The sequence below is a fragment of the Callionymus lyra genome, chromosome 2 (assembly GCF_982586985.1).
Source record: "Callionymus lyra chromosome 2, fCalLyr1.hap1.1, whole genome shotgun sequence".
Taxonomy (NCBI): Eukaryota; Metazoa; Chordata; class Actinopteri; order Syngnathiformes; family Callionymidae; genus Callionymus; species Callionymus lyra.
The window spans coordinates 1,143,313-1,167,953 of record NC_141819.1 but is presented as its reverse complement, the minus strand read 5'-3'; the positions used below and the strand labels follow the sequence as shown (position 1 = coordinate 1,167,953).

The 24,641-nt window shown below is 40.3% G+C and overlaps 1 protein-coding gene across 9 annotated transcripts in view; it reads right to left on the bottom strand.

Annotated features, from left to right (window-relative positions):
- Positions 1-23,610, bottom strand: part of dot1l (DOT1-like histone H3K79 methyltransferase) — a 34,460-nt gene extending 10,850 nt beyond the window's left edge. For 5 of the 9 annotated variants that reach the window (XM_087783175.1, XM_087783176.1, XM_087783181.1 and 2 more), the window contains exons 1-26: positions 23,257-23,610; positions 18,902-18,945; positions 18,709-18,783; positions 18,587-18,650; positions 18,300-18,528; positions 17,432-17,526; positions 17,307-17,369; positions 17,191-17,246; positions 16,957-17,036; positions 16,654-16,722; positions 16,468-16,574; positions 14,859-14,900; positions 14,699-14,797; positions 14,189-14,420; positions 14,008-14,121; positions 13,818-13,909; positions 13,643-13,744; positions 13,014-13,151; positions 12,813-12,938; positions 10,237-10,676; positions 10,075-10,174; positions 9,852-9,995; positions 9,714-9,756; positions 7,422-8,032; positions 5,617-5,822; positions 5,015-5,088 (exon numbers count right to left, since the gene is read on the bottom strand). In XM_087783175.1, coding sequence (XP_087639301.1) covers positions 5,015-5,088; positions 5,617-5,822; positions 7,422-8,032; positions 9,714-9,756; positions 9,852-9,995; positions 10,075-10,174; positions 10,237-10,676; positions 12,813-12,938; positions 13,014-13,151; positions 13,643-13,744; positions 13,818-13,909; positions 14,008-14,121; positions 14,189-14,420; positions 14,699-14,797; positions 14,859-14,900; positions 16,468-16,574; positions 16,654-16,722; positions 16,957-17,036; positions 17,191-17,246; positions 17,307-17,369; positions 17,432-17,526; positions 18,300-18,528; positions 18,587-18,650; positions 18,709-18,783; positions 18,902-18,945; positions 23,257-23,337 — 3,526 coding nt within the window. In that variant the 5' untranslated portion in view covers positions 23,338-23,610. The remainder of the gene's footprint in view (positions 1-5,014; positions 5,089-5,616; positions 5,823-7,421; positions 8,033-9,713; positions 9,757-9,851; positions 9,996-10,074; positions 10,175-10,236; positions 10,677-12,812; positions 12,939-13,013; positions 13,152-13,642; positions 13,745-13,817; positions 13,910-14,007; positions 14,122-14,188; positions 14,421-14,698; positions 14,798-14,858; positions 14,901-16,467; positions 16,575-16,653; positions 16,723-16,956; positions 17,037-17,190; positions 17,247-17,306; positions 17,370-17,431; positions 17,527-18,299; positions 18,529-18,586; positions 18,651-18,708; positions 18,784-18,901; positions 18,946-23,256) is intronic. The other 4 variants (XM_087783180.1, XM_087783178.1, XM_087783177.1 and 1 more) reach the window with 4 other exon arrangements.
- Between the last annotated feature and the right edge of the window lie 1,031 nt (positions 23,611-24,641).

Genomic DNA, 24,641 nt, shown 5'->3' with positions numbered 1-24,641 from the left:
ACTAGTTGACGTTTAATGACACCAGAGTTGATACTAGTTGACGTTTAATGACTCCAGAGTTGATACTAGTTGACGTTTAATGACACCAGAGTTGATACTAGTTGACGTTTAATGACACCAGAGTTGATACTAGTTGACGTTTAATGACACCAGAGTTGATACTAGTTGACGTTTAATGACACCAGAGTTGATACTAGTTGATGTTTAATGACACCAGAGTTGATACTAGTTGATGTTTAATGACACCAGAGTCGATACTAGTTGACGTTTAATGACACCAGAGTTGATACTAGTTGACGTTTAATGACACCAGAGTTGATACTAGTTGACGTTTATTGACACCAGAGTTGATACTAGTTGACGTTTATTGACACCAGAGTTGATACTAGTTGACGTTTAATGACACCAGAGTCGATACTAGTTGATGTTTAATGACACCAGAGTCGATACTAGTTGACGTTTAATGACACCAGAGTTGATACTAGTTGACGTTTAATGACACCAGAGTTGATACTAGTTGACGTTTATTGACACCAGAGTTGATACTAGTTGACGTTTATTGACACCAGAGTTGATACTAGTTGACGTTTAATGACACCAGAGTTGATACTAGTTGATGTTTAATGACACCAGAGTCGATACTAGTTGATGTTTAATGACACCAGAGTCGATACTAGTTGATGTTTAATGACACCAGAGTCGATACTAGTTGACGTTTAATGACACCAGAGTCGATACTAGTTGATGTTTAATGACACCAGAGTTGATACTAGTTGATGTTTAATGACACCAGAGTTGATACTAGTTGATGTTTAATGACACCAGAGTCGATACTAGTTAATGTTTAATGACACCAGAGTTGATACTAGTTGATGTTTAATGACACCAGAGTTGATACTAGTTGATGTTTAATGACACCAGAGTTGATACTAGTTAATGTTTAATGACACCAGAGTTGATACTAGTTGATGTTTAATGACACCAGAGTTGATACTAGTTAATGTTTAATGACACCAGAGTTGATACTAGTTGATGTTTAATGACACCAGAGTTGATACTAGTTGACGTTTAATGACACCAGAGTCGATACTAGTTGATGTTTAATGACACCAGAGTTGATACTAGTTGATGTTTAATGACACCAGAGTTGATACTAGTTGATGTTTAATGACACCAGAGTCGATACTAGTTGATGTTTAATGACACCAGAGTTGATACTAGTTGATGTTTAATGACACCAGAGTTGATACTAGTTTATGTTTAATGACACCAGAGTCGATACTAGTTAATGTTTAATGACACCAGAGTTGATACTAGTTGATGTTTAATGACACCAGAGTTGATACTAGTTGATGTTTAATGACACCAGAGTTGATACTAGTTGACGTTTATTGACACCAGAGTTGATACTAGTTGACGTTTAATGACACCAGAGTTGATACTAGTTAATGTTTAATGACACCAATCAAATCAAAACAAATCAAACAATGGCTGAGTGAAAACACTTTACAGCTTAATGTGGACAAAACTGAAACTCTGGTGATTGCTCCTGATGATAAGATTCCAGGGTTGAGTCAGTACTTGGGTGACTTAGGTCAGTCTGTCAAACTGAGCCTGAGAAACCTGGGTGTTGTATTTGATAAAGACATGTCTCTTGTTCAACACTGAAGAAAACTGACCAGAAACTGTTTCCTTCAACTGAGAAAAATCTCTAAACTTAGGAAAATGTTGTCACAACATGATCTGGATCTTATAATCCATGTGTTTGTTTCTTCTCGTCTGGACTATTGTAACAGTTTGTTTTCATGTCTTAACAAGAAGGAGCTGTCTCGCCTGCAGTTGATTCAGAACTCTGCAGCGAGAATTCTGACCCGCTCTAGTAGAAGAACTCACATTTCTCCGGTCCTTAAAACTCTTCACTGGCTTCCAGTTTCTTTCAGGATCAACTTTAAAATTCTGGTTCTTACTTTCAGAGCTATTCATGGTCAGGCTCCTCCTTACATCACTGATCTGATCCAGCCTTACACCCCAGCTCGGGCTCTGAGGTCTGTGGATCAGAATCTACTTATGGTTCCACGCACACGGCTCAGGACCAGAGGAGAGAAATCTTTTCAGGCTGTTGCTCCTAAGCTTTGGAACAATCTTCCTCTCTCTTTGCGCTTGATGGAGTCTACTGACTCCTTTAAGAAACATCTTAAGACGTTTCTATTTGTTCAGGCTTTTCCTTGAATTTCTCGAACTCCTGTGTTGTTCTCGGTGTTGTCTTGATCTTTGAAGTATGTACTGTTTTGAGTATTGTTTTGATTGTTAAAGCGCTTTGTGACCCTGGTCTCGAAAAGCGCTATATAAATATATATTACTTACTTACTTACTTACCAGAGTCGATACTAGTTGATGTTTAATGACACCAGAGTCGATACTAGTTGATGTTTAATGACACCAGAGTCGATACTAGTTGACGTTTAATGACACCAGAGTCGATACTAGTTGATGTTTAATGACACCAGAGTTGATACTAGTTGATGTTTAATGACACCAGAGTTGATACTAGTTGATGTTTAATGACACCAGAGTCGATACTAGTTAATGTTTAATGACACCAGAGTTGATACTAGTTGATGTTTAATGACACCAGAGTTGATACTAGTTGATGTTTAATGACACCAGAGTTGATACTAGTTAATGTTTAATGACACCAGAGTTGATACTAGTTGATGTTTAATGACACCAGAGTTGATACTAGTTAATGTTTAATGACACCAGAGTTGATACTAGTTGATGTTTAATGACACCAGAGTTGATACTAGTTGATGTTTAATGACACCAGAGTTGATACTAGTTAATGTTTAATGACACCAGAGTTGATACTAGTTGATGTTTAATGACACCAGAGTTGATACTAGTTGACGTTTAATGACACCAGAGTCGATACTAGTTGATGTTTAATGACACCAGAGTTGATACTAGTTGATGTTTAATGACACCAGAGTTGATACTAGTTGATGTTTAATGACACCAGAGTCGATACTAGTTAATGTTTAATGACACCAGAGTTGATACTAGTTGATGTTTAATGACACCAGAGTTGATACTAGTTGATGTTTAATGACACCAGAGTTGATACTAGTTAATGTTTAATGACACCAGAGTTGATACTAGTTGATGTTTAATGACACCAGAGTTGATACTAGTTAATGTTTAATGACACCAGAGTTGATACTAGTTGATGTTTAATGACACCAGAGTTGATACTAGTTGATGTTTAATGACACCAGAGTCGATACTAGTTAATGTTTAATGACACCAGAGTTGATACTAGTTGATGTTTAATGACACCAGAGTTGATACTAGTTGATGTTTAATGACACCAGAGTTGATACTAGTTAATGTTTAATGACACCAGAGTTGATACTAGTTGATGTTTAATGACACCAGAGTTGATACTAGTTGATGTTTAATGACACCAGAGTTGATACTAGTTAATGTTTAATGATACCAGAGTTGATACTAGTTGATGTTTAATGACACCAGAGTTGATACTAGTTGATGTTTAATGACACCAGAGTTGATACTAGTTGATGTTTAATGACACCAGAGTTGATACTAGTTAATGTTTAATGACACCAGAGTTGATACTAGTTGATGTTTAATGACACCAGAGTTGATACTAGTTAATGTTTAATGACACCAGAGTTGATACTAGTTGATGTTTAATGACACCAGAGTTGATACTAGTTAATGTTTAATGACACCAGAGTTGATACTAGTTAATGTTTAATGACACCAGAGTTGATACTAGTTGATGTTTAATGACACCAGAGTTGATACTAGTTGATGTTTAATGACACCAGAGTTGATACTAGTTAATGTTTAATGACACCAGAGTTGATACTAGTTGATGTTTAATGACACCAGAGTTGATACTAGTTGATGTTTAATGACACCAGAGTTGATACTAGTTGATGTTTAATGACACCAGAGTTGATACTAGTTGATGTTTAATGACACCAGAGTTGATACTAGTTAATGTTTAATGACACCAGAGTTGATACTAGTTGATGTTTAATGACACCAGAGTTGATACTAGTTGATGTTTAATGACACCAGAGTCGATACTAGTTAATGTTTAATGACACCAGAGTTGATACTAGTTGATGTTTAATGACACCAGAGTTGATACTAGTTGATGTTTAATGACACCAGAGTTGATACTAGTTAATGTTTAATGACACCAGAGTTGATACTAGTTAATGTTTAATGACACCAGAGTTGATACTAGTTGATGTTTAATGACACCAGAGTTGATACTAGTTAATGTTTAATGACACCAGAGTTGATACTAGTTGATGTTTAATGACACCAGAGTTGATACTAGTTGATGTTTAATGACACCAGAGTTGATACTAGTTGATGTTTAATGACACCAGAGTTGATACTAGTTGATGTTTAATGACACCAGAGTTGATACTAGTTGATGTTTAATGACACCAGAGTTGATACTAGTTGATTTTTAAACACGTTGACCAGACAACAATATTTTTCTGACTTTAAAGAAAACTAGTATTTTTCCATGAGGCTACTGAACACTTTTGATGAACTTCAATAAATAAGAACAGGCAATAATTTGAAGTAAATACTTATATATATATATATACAGTATATATATATATATATAATATATTTTGCAGGAATCTCAAAGATTGGTAGAAATATAAATCTGTGGATCCAACACTTAAACATGTATTCTAGCCACTAGCTTGTCGTTGTTGCTACGCTTCAAGCTTCTTGACTTACGATTCTTCTTTGGCACCAAAAAAGATAGTTTTTCATTTCCAAAAGCATCAACAACAACATTTACTGCAGAAGTCCCCCCACAGGTCAAGGTCATTCTGTACCTATTATAGCGTCACCATTTCGTTTGTTCCCCTCAAATTGCATCACAATGTCCATTTCTGCTGTTAACAGCCAGTTCTGCTGTGTTTGTGCAGCAGCGAGAAACCTTCAAGCTTCTTACCTCGGTCACCGTCTCCCAGTCTGCCGGCTCCGTCGCGACTCTCTAAAGATATGGTGGCGATCTTTCTCTCAATTCTGGGAGTGAAAGAAGAGAAACTGAGTCATGAACGCTCTAACTTTCAAAAATCATTCTATGAAACAGAGGACTTTAGTTTAGAGGTTCACTGTATATCTTGATTTATTTAGGGTCAGCATTCAACGATGTATCAGATACTGATGCTCAGTGAGGGTCACAAGCTCTAAACTAAATCATCAATCTGGTCAAAACTATGAGCTTAAAGACATTTTACAGAAACCAAAAAAACATAACTCACACATCAATGTAACATTTGGTATTTTAAACGATTATCACATTGAACATCATTAATGTTTTCCATTTTGAAACTTCCTGTACGTCCTACTGGGTTCTTGTTTGGGAGCCGTTTCGGCGCCTGTTGCTGAAGGTAACGTTAATTCATGGCATTTCATTCCTTTTTTTAACGGTTACATCGTTGAAAACGGTGTTTATTTGTCAGTTGTGTCGTTTGTCTCTCGGCACCTCAAATCTGCTCATCACCGTGGCAACAGTCCATGTTCCATCACACCAAACCTCTCTAACGTTACCTTGAACTGGAGCTGTCGGCAGGATAACCCGAGTCCTCGTCGTCCGAGCTGGTGGCCGAGGGATACCGGCCCGCTCCGTTCAGATCCAGGGGGCGCTCTCTCTTCAGAACCGGAGGCTGGTCCAGATCGGGACCAGAAGGGCTGCGGTTTGACTGTTCGGGGGAAGAGATGGCGGAGATCTCCAGAGGCTGGTTGATGTTGTTGACCTGTTCAAAACACTGGGGTCACCAATCATCATCCTTTGGTCCGGTCAAAGAACATCTTATGAAGAGTTGAGATGATCCTTCATCATCCATCTTCACACGTCATGTCAGAAGTGAGTAACTGAAGGTCACACGGTACCATTGCAGTCCACCAACTGATGAAGTGTGGATTTGTAATCAAACTACCTTCTCCTTTTTCCATCTCAACTGACGTTTGTTACAAAATATTTCTCATGTTCAGATGCGACAAAGGTGGTGAAGTTTATCAGCGTCGACAGAATATTGTCAAATGATGGATTTTTACTACAGAATGATGTCGTTTTTAAGCTCTTTAGAGTCTTTCAATTCAATCATTTGTATTGAAATGTTGAATTTCACACATAGTTTAATAAAACTTCTTCCAATTATTATATATATATATATATATATATATATATATATATGGACTGTATGCATAAATATGTATTATTTTAATTCAATATTTCTTAATTTATACCATTTTAAATTCAATATTAAAATGTTGGCATAATAGTGATTCCACACACAAAACCACCATCATGTGATCAATTAATAAAAAAAAAAAGTTCATTCATTCATTCATTCTATCATTCATTCATTCATCCATCCATCTTCTACCGCTTTATCCCTTATGGAAGTCGTGGGGAGACTGGAGTCTATCCCAGTATGATAGGGTGAGAGGCAGGGGACACCCTGGACAGGACGCCAGTCTGTCTCAGGACACACAAAGACACACAACCATTCACACACTCATACCTACGGACAATTTCCCCAATTTCTCAATCAACCTCTGTATGTTTCTGGACTGTGGGAGGAAACCGGAGTGTCCGGAGTAAACCCAGGCAACACGGGAGAACATAGAGCCAGCGACCTTCTGCGCTCACAATACTGTGGAGGCACCGACACACTCACAGACGCACTCACAGACACACTCACAATACTGTGGAGGCACCGACACACTCACAGACGCACTCACAGACACACTCACAATACTGTGGAGGCACCGACACACTCACAGACGCACTCACAGACACACTCACAGACACACTCACAATACTGTGGAGGCACTGACACACTCACAGACGCACTCACAGACACACTCACAGACACACTCACAATACTGTGGAGGCACCGACACACTCACAGACACACTCACAGACGCACTCACAGACGCACTCACAGACGCACTCACAGACGCACTCACAGACGCACTCACAGACGCACTCACAGACGCACTCACAGACGCACTCACAGACACACTCACAGACGCACTCACAGACGCACTCACAGACGCACTCACAGACGCACTCACAGACGCACTCACAGACACACTCACAGACACACTCACAGACGCACTCACAGACGCACTCACAATACTGTGGAGGCACCGACACACTCACAGACACACTCACAGACACACTCACAGACACACTCACAGACACACTCACAATACTGTGGAGGCACTGACACACTCACAGACACACTCACAGACACACTCACAGACACACTCACAGACACACTCACAGACACACTCACAGACACACTCACAGACACACTCACAGACACACTCACAGACACACGCACCATGGTGTTGATGTTGAGTGGAGATCCTGAGGAGTGGTTGTTGCTGCCGAGTCCAGGGAAGGACCTCCTCTTCGGGGACAGGCTGGCGCTGACGTTCCCCAACAAGCTGCGCTTCCTTCGCCCGCGCTTCCGACCTTCCTGAGGCCCGGCGGCGCCGTGAGAGTGCGGCAGGTGCGTCGCCAGGTGCTGCGTGCCGGGAGACTGGTGGGTGTGGTTGCCATGGTGACCGTGGTATCCCTGCTTGCCCGAGTTGCTGGTGTGGTGATGCGAGCGCGACCCTCCGACCACGCTGCCTCCGCTGCCCGACGACGAGGAGGAGGACGAGGACGAGGAGGAGGACGAGAAGAACATCCTCCTGCGGAGCTCACTGTCCTGAGGTTCTGGATCAGAATCGGCACCCGGGCGCTCGTGTTCGTCTTCGGCGAGCGTCCTCGGGGGTCCGTCCGCATAATGGAGGACCCCGCCCGTGTTGATGGTGGGGCTCTGGAGGACACCGCTTCTGCCAGTGGCTGCAGTCAGCGAAGCATTATTGTGAGCAGGAGGAGGAGAAGAAGAAGCACCATTGTGGTCGTCCAAGTACGGACCACCGTTCAACGAACCCGAAGAATATCCTGTGGAGACGACATTACATCATCATCAACACCATGATCAGATGGATCATCAACACTAGTGTCATCACTGTGGTCAACATGTGACGCCAGTGCTGTGTCTCAATCTAACTCTTAGTGCACTGGTTAGTATCATCAGGATAGTGTTACTAACTAGTAACTAATCCTCCACAGATAGTATGTCTCAAACATACTTCTCTTAGTATACTAGAAGTTAGTATCATCAGGATAGTGTTACTAACTAGTAACTAATCCTCCACAGATAGTATGTCTCAAACATACTTCTCTTAGTATACTAGAAGTTAGTATCATCAGGATAGTGTTACTAACTAGTAACTAATCCTCCACAGATAGTATGTCTCAAACATACTTCTCTTAGTATACTAGAAGTTAGTATCATCAGGATAGTGTACGTACTAACTAGTAACTAATCCTCCACAGATAGTATATCTCAAACATACTTCTCTTAGTATACTAGAAGTTAGTATCATCAGGATAGTGTACGTACTAACTAGTAACTAATCCTCCACAGATAGTATGTCTCAAACATACTTCTCTTAGTATACTAGAAGTTAGTATCATCAGGATAGTGTTACTAACTAGTAACTAATCCTCCACAGATAGTATGTCTCAAACATACTTCTCTTAGTATACTAGAAGTTAGTATCATCAGGATAGTGTACATACTAACTAGTAACTAATCCTCCACAGATAGTATGTCTCAAACATACTTCTCTTAGTATACTAGAAGTTAGTATCATCAGGATAGTGTACGTACTAACTAGTAACTAATCCTCCACAGATAGTATGTCTCAAACATACTTCTCTTAGTATACTAGAAGTTAGTATCATCAGGATAGTGTACGTACTAACTAGTAACTAATGCTCCACAGATAGTATGTCTCAAACATACTTCTCTTAGTATACTAGAAGTTAGTATCATCAGGATAGTGTACGTACTAACTAGTAACTAATTCTCCACAGATAGTATGTCTCAAACATACTTCTCTTAGTATACTAGAAGTTAGTATCATCAGGATAGTGTACGTACTAACTAGTAACTAATTCTCCACAGATAGTATGTCTCAAATCAAACTCTGTTGCTACAAACTAACAGGAAATTACACGACAGCTTCTTCTTCTACTACTATTTAAGGATGATTTCAAGCAGCTGTAGGAACACTATCGCCACCTGCTGGCAGCACGTTTGGTTTCAAGAAATATGACAAATATTTACGCCGGTATCAGCAGCGAAGACGTGTCGTCATCTATATATCTATAGATATATATCTATATATCTATATATATATAGATATATATCTATATATATACTATATATATATAACTTCTGTTTACAACGTCACTAAGATGGAGTCGTTTAGTGTAGAAAGTGTCCATCCATCCATACTCAGTTTTGTGTGTGTTTTAGTAATTTAGTGTGTATGGAGCACTACATATATATACTAAGAATTGAGACGCACTCATGCACTAACACTACTAGGTTTAAGTACACAAGTATGTGATTTGAGGCACAGCTCAGTACTTAATTCTAGTTTTAATTTTGTCTTTTGACAAGGGATGCTTCTAGAAATGTCAATCTCTAAATATCAACCCATCTCTATAAATGTTAGTCATATGTCGTACATTGTGATATTTCTCTGGTAATACAGAAATGAATAATCACCGTTTGTGTGTCCGGCCTGTGAACCAGGACTCGGAGTACTCCTCTGAAATAAAGAGATTGAAAGTTCATGGTGATGACGCTGAACATGGAACGATCAAAGAGTCCAAATGTAACTGGGATCCCAGAGCTTCTACTCACCAGCCTCTCGGCTCGACTGGGCAGAACCACGCTGGCCAGCGGAATGCTAACAGGAAGTTTGCTGGGATGCACCGTACTCAGAGGAATACTTATTGGAAGGCTGGTGATGTCGCTCTGCACGGACACGCTCTTCTCCTTCACAGCCTGGAGGAGGGAGGAAGGTCATCGGGTTCACAAAACCTCAAGCGAGTCTCCATGCAGAGAAAAGTCTGTGGATGTTTACCCGGTCAGAACCTTTGGTCGTCATCTGGACATCTGAGGTGTTCGGAGAGCTGCAGCTCAGCTTGGCTCCGTGTGGAGAGTTAACTCCGCCCTGATCCCCTCTTCGAACACACAGAGCACGTCAAAGATGCGGCGAGTCGAGAGCAAACCGGTCTCCACCCACCTGTGCGTGGTCAGGCCCGGACCTCTGAAGTGGAGCGAGGCGGGCGGCTCCTGGTTCAGGTGCCGTCTCAGGGCGATCTTGGCGGGGGAGAAGCGAGTGTAGTCGGGGAGGGTGTGACAGGAGTTGAGGTGGCGCAGACGAGCGTCGCCGGACGTCGGCGCGATCTCGTGGTCGGGGGAGATGGGCAGGTAGCGGGACATGTGCTCCATCTTGGCGCCGGCTCGGTCGAAGCACGGCGAGCCGGCGCCGTTCATGCTCAGCTCTGGACTCACGCCGTTGAGCGCCGCCGCCGAAGACAGGCCAAACTTGGACGCGTCCATGTCCGCGGACGACCTCGTCTCCAGGCTCTTCCTGAACGGAGATCCGTGACCAGGACTGTAGGATTTCAGCTGCATCAGCTCCTGCTGCCGCTGACTCTTCTCCAGCTCGACGATACTGATCTGTGGACAGCAGAGGGCGCCAGTGATCAATGACAAGGTTTCCTTAACGCAACCTTTTCACCTTTTGAATTCCATTTTCATCTTGTTTAGTTTTAAAGTGTCTCACTATATAACCATGATCTGTATCATGTGACACACATTTTGAAGTTTGCAGGGAAATCAAATAAAACTGAACAAGATCCTGCTTCAATACGAATCACCTGGAAATACAAATGTGTGGCAAACATTTAAGGTTTTCTTTCAGATGCAGTGTCACTCACTGCCACACTGTGGTCAAATCTTAGTACATGACCATTAAAAGGTAGATAAAGACATTCAAGGTCGATCCTGGGATACGTCTAACGAACTACATTTGAAGCGACTGACGCAGGAGTAGCAGCAACTCTGCTGCAGTGTAGACGCATGTGAAGCTTGAACATTTACAATCATGTATTTGATTCGTTGACCACTTTATGAACATTTATCATTTTGGAGCAGGAGGGACTACAAGTGTGCAAAACATCACGTATCGTGTTGAAAATAATAATAAAAATAGTGATCAGTTTGTCACATGACATTTTCATGCCGTCACAGTATCTTTATTCTACAAAAGTTTGATTTTTATTTAGGTCTGGAATGTTTGTGTTCACCTGATGAGCTCCACTCTTATCTTAAACTTATCTTAGACCGTCAGGGTTAGAGAAATTTTACTATTTAAATGTATTTTCTTTATGTTCTCAAAAATGCTGCTCAATATTTAAACACTTCATGTTAATAAATATGTTGTAATTCTATATATAGTCAGTTTTATTGAAAGAACGACCAGTGTTGGGTGTTCAATAGTCAATAGTGTCAGTCGACACGTAAAGGTATCGCGTTAGGATCGGTGCATCACTGATACATTTAACTTTCATTTTTGTGGAAAATTACCGTATTTTCCGCACTAAAAGGAGCACTTAAAAGCCTTTAATTTTCTCAAAACGCGCCTTATGGATGAACATCACCTGGTGGGTGACTTGTTTACAAACACTTTCCTGACTCATACTCAGCATGCCGACTGAGCCGACAGGCCGTGGGCGGGATTACGTCATTGCATCATCACAGGGTTGGATTAACGATGCACGTCACATCATGGCGGAGGGCTATGAAGTGATATTACTGACACCGGTTTGAGCGAGTGTGTCTTGGTTGTTGTACACTCAAAATCACTCTGCTGCGTGTCATACACGTGTGTTCAACATGTCATACACGTGTGTTCAACATGTCATACATGTGTGTTCAACATGTCATACATGTGCACTCTAGCTGTCATACACGTGTGTTCAACATGTCATACATGTGCACTCTAGCTGTCATACACGTGTGTTCAACATGTCATACACGTGTGTTCAACATGTCATACATGTGCACTCTAGCTGTCATACACGTGTGTTCAACATGTCATACACGTGTGTTCAACATGTCATACATGTGTGTTCAACATGTCATACATGTGCACTCTAGCTGTCATACACGTGTGTTCAACATGTCATACATGTGCACTCTAGCTGTCATACACGTGTGTTCAACATGTCATACATGTGCACTCTAGCTGTCATACACGTGTGTTCAACATGTCATACATGTGCACTCTAGCTGTCATACACGTGTGTTCAACATGTCATACATGTGCACTCTAGCTGTCATACACGTGTGTTCAACATGTCATACATGTGCACTCTAGCTGTCATACACGTGTGTTCAACATGTCATACATGTGCACTCTAGCTGTCATACACGTGTGTTCAACATGTCATACATGTGCACTCTAGCTGTCATACACGTGTGTTCAACATGTCATACATGTGCACTCTAGCTGTCATACACGTGTGTTCAACATGTCATACATGTGCACTCTAGCTGTCATACACATGCTCAACTTCACTGCCTCATAACATTTGTCTGCTCACAGCTTTATCTAGTGGATGCATAACAACCCCAGTCAAACGTTTGACTGTATCTTTTATTCTATGCGCCTTATCGGTACCTAATAGTGCGGAAAATACGGTAATGTTCATCCTGTTGTTCCATGTTAATAAGAAATGCTCAATGATCCCGATGTGTGCGACCTTGAATAGAAAGACTTTACAAAGAAGTTTGAAATAGATCATGTGGTACCTGCAGCTCGAGGCAGTGCTTCTGTTTCTCAGAGATCTGCTTCCGAAGAGCCTGTTTCTCCTTCATCAGGGTCTCCAGACACAGGGACCCCCAGTCCAGTCTGAGCTCCTCACAGCGAGACTTGAGCTGAAACATTGAACATTGGTGACACACAAACCCTGTTGTAGGAACAGACGTACGGAGAGAAGGTTGAAGCCGCACCAGAAGAAGACTGTGGTCTCGTAGCAGAGCCATGTCTCGCTCCAGCTGCTTGGTCTGTTCCTTCAGCTGTCGATTGTGGGCGGAGATCTCCTTCTGAGCCTGGAGCAGGTCCTCCACCGTCAAGGCCTTCACTCCCAGCTGACCACACACACACAGGAGAACATATAGATGTTAATGTCCTCCGTCAGGACCAGTTTCTACCCACATTGAGTCAATGAAATAATATAAAGTGAAACCTAACCCTGGAGAACGAGAGCTCTAATAATTATAAACGAGAGGTTACGAGAGTCCATTACAACGTAATAATGGCTTCACTCCTCCTCCAGCTGTAATCTCGCACATACACACTTTGACACACGAATACACTTTAACACAAACACACACACACACACACACACATGCACACGCACGTCTCTTGGTCAGCCAGAAAGCCCCAAAACCTGATGTTGTGCCATCAGGCATGTTCTAGTTCAGCACAGATCTCATAATAACAACAATAACAATAATAATAATATAATAATATCATGCACGTGGTCATTTGAAGAGTTTGCAATGATTCCCACACGAGACAAATAAGCTCCAGGTGTGTCCGAGGAAAGTGAAATCGTTTTCCCAGACGAGCATCTCACCTCGTCAAGTTTGGTCTGAACAAGACTTTTGATCCGGTCCTTGTGATACTGACAGACAGAATGAAGCTGCTCCGCTTGTCCTGACAAGTCCTTGTGTTTTTGCTGAAGAACAATTAGAGAACAAGAGATGGTGGAGTCATGCAAGTGCTCGGGGGACGAGGAGGTGAAGAGGTACCTTCTCCTGCTCCAGCAGCTGCTGCAGGTTGCTGCGGTACTGAGGCGTCTTCATGTGCGCCATGAACTGGAGGTACTGGACTTTGATGTTATCTGCAAACAAGGCCACGTTCAGAGCAAGAGTCTCGGAGAGAGCAAAAAAAGAAAGAGCAAACTTGAGAAAACAGTGTTGACAGCACGTGTTCGCTCACCTAGCAGTTGCTGCAGACCAGGAGGAGTCGGGCTCAGCAGCAGCTGATTGGTGGGATAGTGCTGGACTTTGGGAGGTAGTTGATAGAAGGGACTCCGTGGCTGCATGTATGCGTCTAGAACAACAACAACATCCCATCATGACGCTGCTCAACATGCTAAAGTCATCGATATCTGACGTACCCTGAGGCGGAGCTGCCGACAGAGTCTTGGCGTGGAGAAGATCCAGAGCGCTCTGGTTCTTCTTGTTCTTCTTCTCAGACGCCGGGGCGGCTTTCTTCGGGCGACCTCTCCTCTTGTTGTTCATCTTGCGACCTTTGGACAGAAGCTTGGCCCGTCTAGGTTTGGCGGGAGGCTTGACCAGCGCCACCAGGCCCGGCTGCTCGTCCTCCTCCTCGTCACAAGAGTCCTGCTGCTGCAACAAACCCGGAGACGCGTTAAAGCTTCTCTCGCCAAACTACATGAAGTCACACTCGTCGTCTCTGGACGGTTCGAGGACAAGGAAGCAGATGATGAAGGAGAACTGAGGTGTTCTATGTGCAGCTGAACATGATAAAAACAAACAATGATTTGTGCAGTAAGTGCAGCTTGATTCATGATCAGAAAGACACCTGTGCCTTCCTCTTGACAGACATTGCTCCATTCGTCGTGTGACACGTGATCTCTCAGATGCGAGTCAGAAAGGTGAACGACTACCTTGTTCTGTTCCTTAGGTTTCGTAGGCGTGGTGCTATTGCTTTTAGTCTCCTTCGAATCTTTCTGAGAACGTCGTCTAGCTGCTTCTGGCTCTTCCTACAAACACAACATTTGTTCAACGACAACAATGATACAAATACATTTACACAACACTTACCCTGAGTTTAGGATTTTTAAGACTAGCAAAATAGTTTTCAAGCTGTAAAGATGGGAAATAAAAATTATTTACACAAAAATAACAACACAAATTCACACGGTATCGATATATTTACAATTTCAAGAAATCTAATGTAGTTAAAGGTTTCTCTACGTATTTTGTTCAATGAGATATGATATTTCAAACATGGAAACTGTAAGGTAAGGTAAGGTAAAACTTTATTGATCCCTCAGGATCATGTGCAGACATTTGCTGTGTCTCAAATCACATACTTCTCTTAGTATACTAGAAGTTAGTATCATCAGGATAGTGTACGTACTAACTAGTAACTAATCCTCCACAGATAGTATGTCTCAAATCACATACTTCTCTTAGTATACTAGAAGTTAGTATCATCAGGATAGTGTACGTACTAACTAGTAACTAATCCTCCACAGATAGTATGTCTCAAATCACATACTTCTCTTAGTATACTAGAAGTTGGTATCATCAGGATAGTGTACGTACTAACTAGTAACTAATCCTCCACAGATAGTATGTCTCAAGTCACATACTTCTCTTAGTATACTAGAAGTTAGTATCATCAGGATAGTGTACGTACTAACTAGTAACTAATCCTCCACAGATAGTATGTCTCAAACATACTTCTCTTAGTATACTAGAAGTTAGTATCATCAGGGTAGTGTACATACTAACTAGTAACTAATTCTCCACAGATAGTATGTCTCAAACATACTTCTCTTAGTATACTAGAAGTTAGTATGCATCAGTTTAGTGTACATACTAACTAGTAACTAATTCTCCACAGATAGTATGTCTCAAACATACTTCTCTTAGTATACTAGAAGTTAGTATGCATCAGTTTATTGTACATACTAACTAGTAACTAATTCTCCACAGATAGTATGTCTCAAATCACCTACTTCTCTTAGTATACTAGAAGTTAGTATGCATCAGTTTAGTGTACATACTAACTAGTAACTTATTCTCCACAGATAGTATGTCTCAAACATACTTCTCTTAGTACACTAGAAGTTAGTATCATCAGGATAGTGTACTTACTAACTAGTAACTAATCCTCCACAGATAGTATGTCTCAAACATACTTCTCTTAGTATACTAGAAGTTAGTATCATCAGAATAGTGTACGTACTAACTAGTAACTAATCCTCCACAGATAGTTTGTCTCAAATCAAACTCTGCTGCTACACACTAACAGCGACAGCCTCTTCTTCTACTACAACTTAAGGATGATTTCAAGCAGCTGTAGGAACACTATCGCCACCTGCTGGCAGCACGTTTGGTTTCAAGAAATATGAGAAATATTGATGACATATTTACGACGGTATCAGTAAGTATGTCATCCTCCTACTGCTGCTGAAAATACACCTGTAAATAAATAAATATATATACTGTATATATATATATATACACAGTATATATATGATGTAACTTCTGTTTACAACGTCAACGTCACTAAGATGGAATCGTTTAGTGTAGTACTCAGTTTTGTGTGTGTTTTAGTAATCTAGTGTGTATGGAGCACTACATTTACATACAAGAACTGAGACGCACTCATGCACTAACAATACTGAGTTTAAGTGCTCACTATGGTTCGGTCGATGGTGTGCAGGTAATAAGACACTGGTTTCCCCGTCCAGGACACAGAACCTCTGAGCGGCGACAGCTCAACCACTCGCATGATTGTGCCGATGTCTGGGAAGAGAAGGCGTCAAGAAACGTGAAGAAGAGATGCTTGTTACGCTGGATCAACAATCCAATCTGCTGCACTTACCGCTCAAGTTTCGGCTGTTTATTCTAAAATTCAAAGGTGCAAAAGGCTTGGAGGAGACAATTTTCCCTCCTTGGAAGAAAAACAAATGATTCAATACCTTTCAACCACAGAGAGATGAGCAGCTCCACATGAATTCAACAACGACACTGAACATCAATATAATCAGAGTCACACGAAGAAAAACATTCACTGTCAATACTTTGATATATCGAAAAAATATCGATGGATCCATGTTTTACGCTCAGAATATTGTGCGTGTTGTAGAAAATCATTAAGAACAAACAGAAATTAAACCAAACTTGCCTTCCTTCATGTTGGCGAAACGTTCCTTGAGTTGATGATCGACCTCTGGACCGAAAGCGAAGTTGTTGACAAAGATAATACTGGAAGAGAAGATCAGACGCTCAGTGACTCTAACTCAATGTGGTTTAATTCTACGGCCTCTGGTGAACTATTGTAACCACACCAGAACAAGACAAACACTGCTAGCAGGAGATGGTTCCACACATGATCCAAGAGAACGCAGATGTGTCTCACCTTGTGTTGGCGATCCTATCCTTCCACTCCTCGGACAGGAAGTCTCCTCGCTCCAGCTGAACAGGTACCATCGTTGGTTAATCCGCGCAGGCATTGAAAACATGCTTCAGACTTACTGTGTACTCTCCGTGTTTCTTTCCGTACCACTTCATCCACTTCTTGAACTCTTTATCCATGGACTGGATGGACACAAGAGCACGTGTCACTTCCTCAGGTGAGTTTTAAAAAACATCCACGTTACCTCAGCGTATGTGGCCGGAGTATCGGCTTTCTCCACGCCGTAGTAATGTCTACAGCTGGTCGCTGCCGCCACCTGGAGCACCACCTGCCCCACACCTGTCAACACATCACACACTTCATCTCTGGCACCAGCTTCAACCACATGAGAAGCAATACTACAGAACATTCACCTTTTCTTTCAATTTCCTTTTAACATTTTTAAAACACACACACACGCACAACAACACACACACACACAGATGATACAATAGAGTCACAATCACACACACACTGATGATACAATAGAGTCACAATCACACACACACACACACACACACACTGATGATACAATAGAGTCACAATCACACACACACACACACACACACACACACACACACACACACACAGATGATACAATAGTCTCTCTCACACACACACACACACAGATGATACAATAGTCACACACACAGATGATACAATAGTCACACACACAGATGATACAATAGTCACACACACAGATGATACAATAGTCACACACACACACACACACACACACACACACACACACACACACAGATGATACAATAGTCTCTCTCACACACACACACACACACACAGATGATACAATAGTCACACACACAGATGATACAATAGTCACACACACACACACAGACACACACACACACACACACACACACACACACACAAAAAGGTACTTAAATAAAGTAATAAATTCACTTTAACATGACCTTTGAACTTCCATACAAGTTTCATCCTCATGCTTCTTTCACTATTTTTTCCACACGTTAAAAAACTTCTGTAACCTTTCAATAGCCTCTGGACCATCAACTAATAATTCTGCCACAGTCATGGTCACATGCTCCACTTACCACTGCCGAGGTCGACGAAGGTGTCGTCCTCCATGATCTCCATCTCGTCGATGATCTGAGCCACCAGATCGAAGGAGGTCTCTCCGTACACCTCGGGGGAGAAGGGCTCGTAGTTGTTCAGCTTCTCCGGGTCCGTCACAGAGTGGTTGTAGACCTGCTGCAGGATGTGTCGGAGGAGGCCGTTGGAGGGCCGCTTGTTGAGCTTCATGGGCTGGGTGGTCCCTTTCCACTGACAGAAGAAGGTTGGATGACAGACGTACCGGAGAGAGGACCAGGAACCTTCTTACCAGTTGGTGAATGCTGTCGATGGCTCTGTTGTACTTGTCGCACAATCTTTGCATACTCTCGAAACTACAACGACACAAGTGCGTGAGTTCGGATGTTCGAGATCATCTCCACACAACTTCACCTCTTCGTATCGTAGTCGATGAGCACGTAGTTCTCCATCGCCAGCTTGAGGTCCGGGATCTCTTCACAAACCCACCTTTAGAACAGACATCAAGTCAACAACCTGTTGTCCAATACTGTGGTCGAACTAAATCTGAATCTGCTTGAACACTCCAAACACTGAAGGAGGTGGAGATGAACAGAACATGACTCACCGTATCGTCTCGATGATCTCGTGAGCAGCATCGTGGTGCTTGTCCTGCACGACAGTAACAAAATCATTCAATTCACAGTAGATGAAAGGTTTTGGTTTCTCTTCAATACATTCACGGGGGGTTGAGGGTATGAATTGTCATCCCTCTCAGTAAAGGTGCTTTGCCGCCCAGTCGATCAATCACAGCTGTTGATTACTTTTGACATGGCAAGATAGACATGGAATTTAAATAAAGTATCGAAGTGTGTTGGGCAGTGTGTTGAAAGGCATCATGGGAGTTCACCTTTTGGTTGGCACCGACTATGGTTGAGTTTCAAAAAATATTTTTGTAACAGATGATTCATCATTTTATTACTTATAAATGTCATTTGGACTATTGTAACTGTTTGTTTTCATGTCTTAACAAGAAGGATCGTCTCGCCTGCAGTTGATTCAGAACTCTGAGCCGCTCTAGTAGAAGAACTCACATTTCTCCTTCAAACTCTTCACTGGCTTCCAGTTTCTTTCAGGATCATTTTAAAAATCTGGTTCTTACTTTCAGATCTATTCATGGTCAGACCTTCCATCAGTGATCTGATCCAGACTTACACCCCAGCTCGGGCTCTGAGGTCTGTGGATCAGAATCTACTGATGGTTCCTGAACTTCCGGACCAGAGGAGAGAAATCCTTCCAGACTGTTGCTCCTAAGCTTTGGAACCATCTCTGTGTTTGATGATCTACTGACTCCTTCAAGAAACATCTGTGTGTTTGATGATCTACTGACTCCTTCAAGAAACATCTGTGTTTGATGATCTACTGACTCCTTCAAGAAACATCTGTGTTTGATGATCTACTGACTCCTTCAAGAAACATCTGTGTTTGATGATCTACTGACTCCTTCAAGAAACATCTGTGTTTGATGATCTACTGACTCCTTCAAGAAACATCTGTGTTTGATGATCTACTGACTCCTTTAAGAAACATCTGTGTTTGATGATCTACTGACTCCTTCAAGAAACTTTTATTTGAGCTTTTCCTTGATTCTCTGAGACTCTTGTGTTGTTCTCAGTATTATCTTGATCTTCTAAAGTATATATTTTATTGAGTATCGTTTTGATTGATTAAGCGCTTTGTGACCCTGGTCTGGAAAAGCGCTCTACAAGTATGTATGTCGGAGGACCTTGTGTACAAGCCATTTAAGTTTGAAGCAGAATAGAATTTATGTTTAGACCTTAACAACCTCAAAGTTTCAACCCATGAATTCCCCACATGTGTTCAGGCAGGTCTGCAGCAGTGTCTTAACAGTGAGTAATGGTTGAATTCATCTTGTAAGGACCGACTTTGTGTTGCCACATCTGTATTTATTGAAGACTCAGCACTGTGAGTGTTGTATGAGGAACATCATACATCAGCAATAATACCATCAGGTCATTTACAGGTGTGTAGCACACACACTTGCACAGAGGTGTGTGTGAGCCCTGGTTCAAGCGTTCAGTGAACCTGATCCATCAAGGGTTTATGCTCCAACAGGGTTTGAAACTTCTCTGGAAGAAAAAACGGGCTCAGGTTTCAGCCAGAAGTTGAGCTGACACACTGACCTACTTTCCATGCCCTGCTCAAGAGCATTACCGCGGCATTCCTCTCGTGCACAGAGTAGAGACCGAAGTGAACTCGAGGACAGAGAAGAGTTCAGAGACTCAGGAGTCCAGTTTGTCCTGGACCTGGCTCTTGACAACACTTTCAAAACCATCAACACTCTAGAGTCTCTCTTCTTATGGTTTTACTTTTACCAAGTGAGGAAAGCGAGAGTTGAGTGAATGATAAAACAAGTGAAATCATAGACGCCAGGCGCTCGAATACCAGAGATGCCGGAGAGAGAGGGCGTCACGTGCTCGCACAAAGAGAGCGCACACAGCAGAAGCAGCATGTGGCTAAAAATAAACCCGAGTGGAAGCCAGAGTGAGGCAGAAGTTGAACTGCTTCACTACTCGCCGCGATCAGACATGACGTATGTACGACACCTCCTCTCCGCCACTCAAACTCAACATGACGCAATCTTGGGCGCTTGACTTTCCTTGACACTACACATGTATCCATGACACAAACGTCCCCTTTGAAGTGATATTCTACCTTCTCGTGGTTCAGTTTTACACACATGAACTCAATATTATTGGAATTCAAGCAGATACGAGAGTATAATCACAATTAAAACAACGTCGAGATCATCGTAACGAAAGATAAAACTGAAAAAGATATCATTAATATGTCGTCCTTACTTCATGTCATATAGACATAATGGTTCAGCCCCAGGGATGGGTTTGACTATATAGGTTTGTTAAAGCGACATATTGTCAGGCAGATATGAATGAAAACCAGGATCATTTAAAAAAAAAAAAAAACCTAATTCTTCTTCCTGCGACTAACAGTCTTTTATTTGTGCATGTGACAATCACAGGCACCATTTTAATTTGATTTTATGATCCCGTGTCGACCGATCCGTGGGGTTCGTCTTCCCTGCTGAACGAACCATATGGACATGTGGAGAGAAAAAGCTTTTGCTGACTGACCAACAGGACTGGCACCAACATGTTGACCACACCAGTATAAAACCATGTTCGCGTGACAACCCACGTCGAACGGTGACTCAGGCTTCATCCCAGTCATGCACGGAAAGATGTTCTAAACATAAGGAAGTGGGCGGACGTGAGTGACACCAACACATCAAGTCAAGCACTGAGACTTTGACAAGTTCAACTGAACCAGGTCCATAAATGACTGTTGCTCAACGATTCCCATCAACGGAACCTAAACACCAAACATTACAAGGTTGGTAATAACATGATCATGCCTTCAGTAGTTCTCTACTTTGATCAAATCACGGACACGTGTTTTACCATGTGGAGCTTCAGGCGAGAACAAGAGTCAACCTTTGACACATAAAGAGCCATTAATGTCAAATAAAAACTCACCAAGAGCCACACAATCTACTGATAAACTGAGCCGTTGACGGGTTAATATTAACACTAGTTACTCTTGTACAATCTTTTAAACAAAAACATACAATATTCTACTGACTCCTTCAAGAAACATCTCAAGACACTTTGATTTGAGCTTTTCCTCGATTCTCTGAGACTCTTGTGTTTGTCTCAGTGTTATCTTGATCTTTAAAGTATATATTTTATTGAGTATTGTTTTTATTGTTTAAGTTCTTTGTGACCCTGGTCTGGAAAAGTTCTACAAATATAAATGACTAAAATATAAACGTCATATTGTTGAGGAAAAAAATGTCCCTTTTATTTGTATTGATCTGAATCTTGTTTGAATCTTCAACAAATAAAGTTGATCACTTACTCTCCAACAACATGTTGTGTGAAATAATAATAACACATTTAAAAGAGGAACTAAATGCAATCATAAACAAGCAACTCTATAAACTATAGTGTAATAAATATATAGTTATAACTGTATAAACTATAGAGTTATAACTCTATAAACTATATTGTAATAAATATATAGTTATAGTGTTATAACTGTATAAACTATTTATTACACTATAGTTTATAGAGTTATAACACTATAAACTATAGTGTTATAAATATAAACTATAGTGTTATAACTGTATAGTTTATACAGTTATAACACTATAGTTTATACAACTGTATAAACTATAGTGTTATAACTCTATAGTTTATACAGTTATAACACTATAGTTTATACAACTGTATAAACTATACAGTTATAACTCTATAGTTTATACAGTTATAACTATATAAACTATAGTGTTATAACTCTATAGTTTATACAGTTATAACACTATAGTTTATATAGTTATAACTATATATTTATGTATAAACTATAGTGTTATAACTGTATAAACTATAGAGTTATAACACTATAGTTTATAGTGTTATAACTGTATAAACTATAGAGTTATAACACTATAGTTTATACAACTGTATAAACTATAGTGTTATAACTCTATAGTTTATACAGTTATAACTATATATGTATTACACTATAGTTTATAGAGTTCTAACACTATAACTCTCTACATGTGTTTGACCTGCTGTGACCTCGAGGAATGTCACCACAAGAGTCAACCTGTCAATCAAGTGTTCAGTGTCAAGCGTGACCTACTTTCAAACATCTTTCTACACAAGCAGCTGCAGACCCACACACACACACACACACACACACACACGATCCAGATGTCAGGTCGTAACACACTCGTCAGTGTGTGAATCCTTTAACACATCTACACGTCGTGTGTGATCCTGGATCTGCTGAATTGTGTCACATTGTGTCTCTTCCTGTCACCGGCGGCACCGGCGAGCCTCAACAAAAGACACACAAACACACACGCGTGTGAACACTCACGTAGACGGGTAACGGCCACGGGTAACCCGCGGGCTCTGCTCCGACCGGCGACTTGAGCTTCAGCTCCAGCTTCTCTCCCATTCTTCGCTCCACGGCGCCTCAGCTACGTTAGCTTCGCTAGCCTAGCCTAGCCTAGCCTAGCCACCGTTAGCAGCCGCCGTGTTAGCTTCTCGGCGACAACGTCCACATTTTCGGACCGAACACAAGTAGAAACGCGTCGAAAACAAAAGCGCCGTCGACGCGTCGCCTGGCGTCGAAACACGCAACAAAATCACAGCATCACAATAAGTGTGTTTTTATGTTTTCGAATCGGACGCTTCTCTATGTCCAATAGCAGCCCGTCCGTGTCGCCGCCATCTTGCCCGGCGTGAATAAATATGGCAACAGAGGGGGCTGTGACGTCACGCTCGTAGTGAGACGCGCGCTCCTCACGTGACCCCGTCGACGTCCCAGCGTTTATTTATTTATTTATTCATTTCAACTAATTTTATTTATTTCAACTTATTTATTTATTTCAACTTATTTATTTATTTCAACTAATTTATTTATTTCAACTAATTTTATTTATTTCAACTTATTTATTTATTTCAACTTATTTATTTATTTCAACTTATTTAATTTATTTCAACTTATTTTTATTTATTTCAACTTATTTATTTATTTCAACTTATTTTTTATTTATTTCAACTTATTTATTTCAACTTATTTATTTATTTCAACTTATTTTATTTATTTAAACTTATTTATTTATTTCAACTTATTTTATTTATTTCAACTTATTTATTTATTTCAACTTATTTAATTTATTTCAACTTATTTTTATTTATTTCAACTTATTTATTTATTTCAACTTATTTAATTTATTTCAACTTATTTTTTATTTATTTCAACTTATTTATTTCAACTTATTTATTTATTTCAATGTATTTATTTATTTAAATGTATTTATTTATTTAAATGTATTTATTTATATCAACTTATTTTATTTCAACTTATTTATTTATTTCAATGTATTTATTTATTTCAACTTATTTATTTATTTCAACTTATTTTATTTCAACTTATTTATTTATTTAAATGTATTTATTTATTTCAACTTATTTATTTATTTCAACTTATTTTATTTCAACTTATTCATTTATTTCAACTTATTTATTTATTTAAACTTATTTTATTTCAACTTATTTATTTTTATTAATTTATTTATTTCAACTTATTTTATTTCAAATTATTTATTTATTTTAATGTATTTATTTATTTAAATGTATTTATTTATTTCAACTTATTTTATTTCAACATATTTATTTATTTTAATGTATTTATTTATTTTAATGTATTTATTTATTTAAATGTATTTATTTATTTCAACTTATTTTATTTCAACA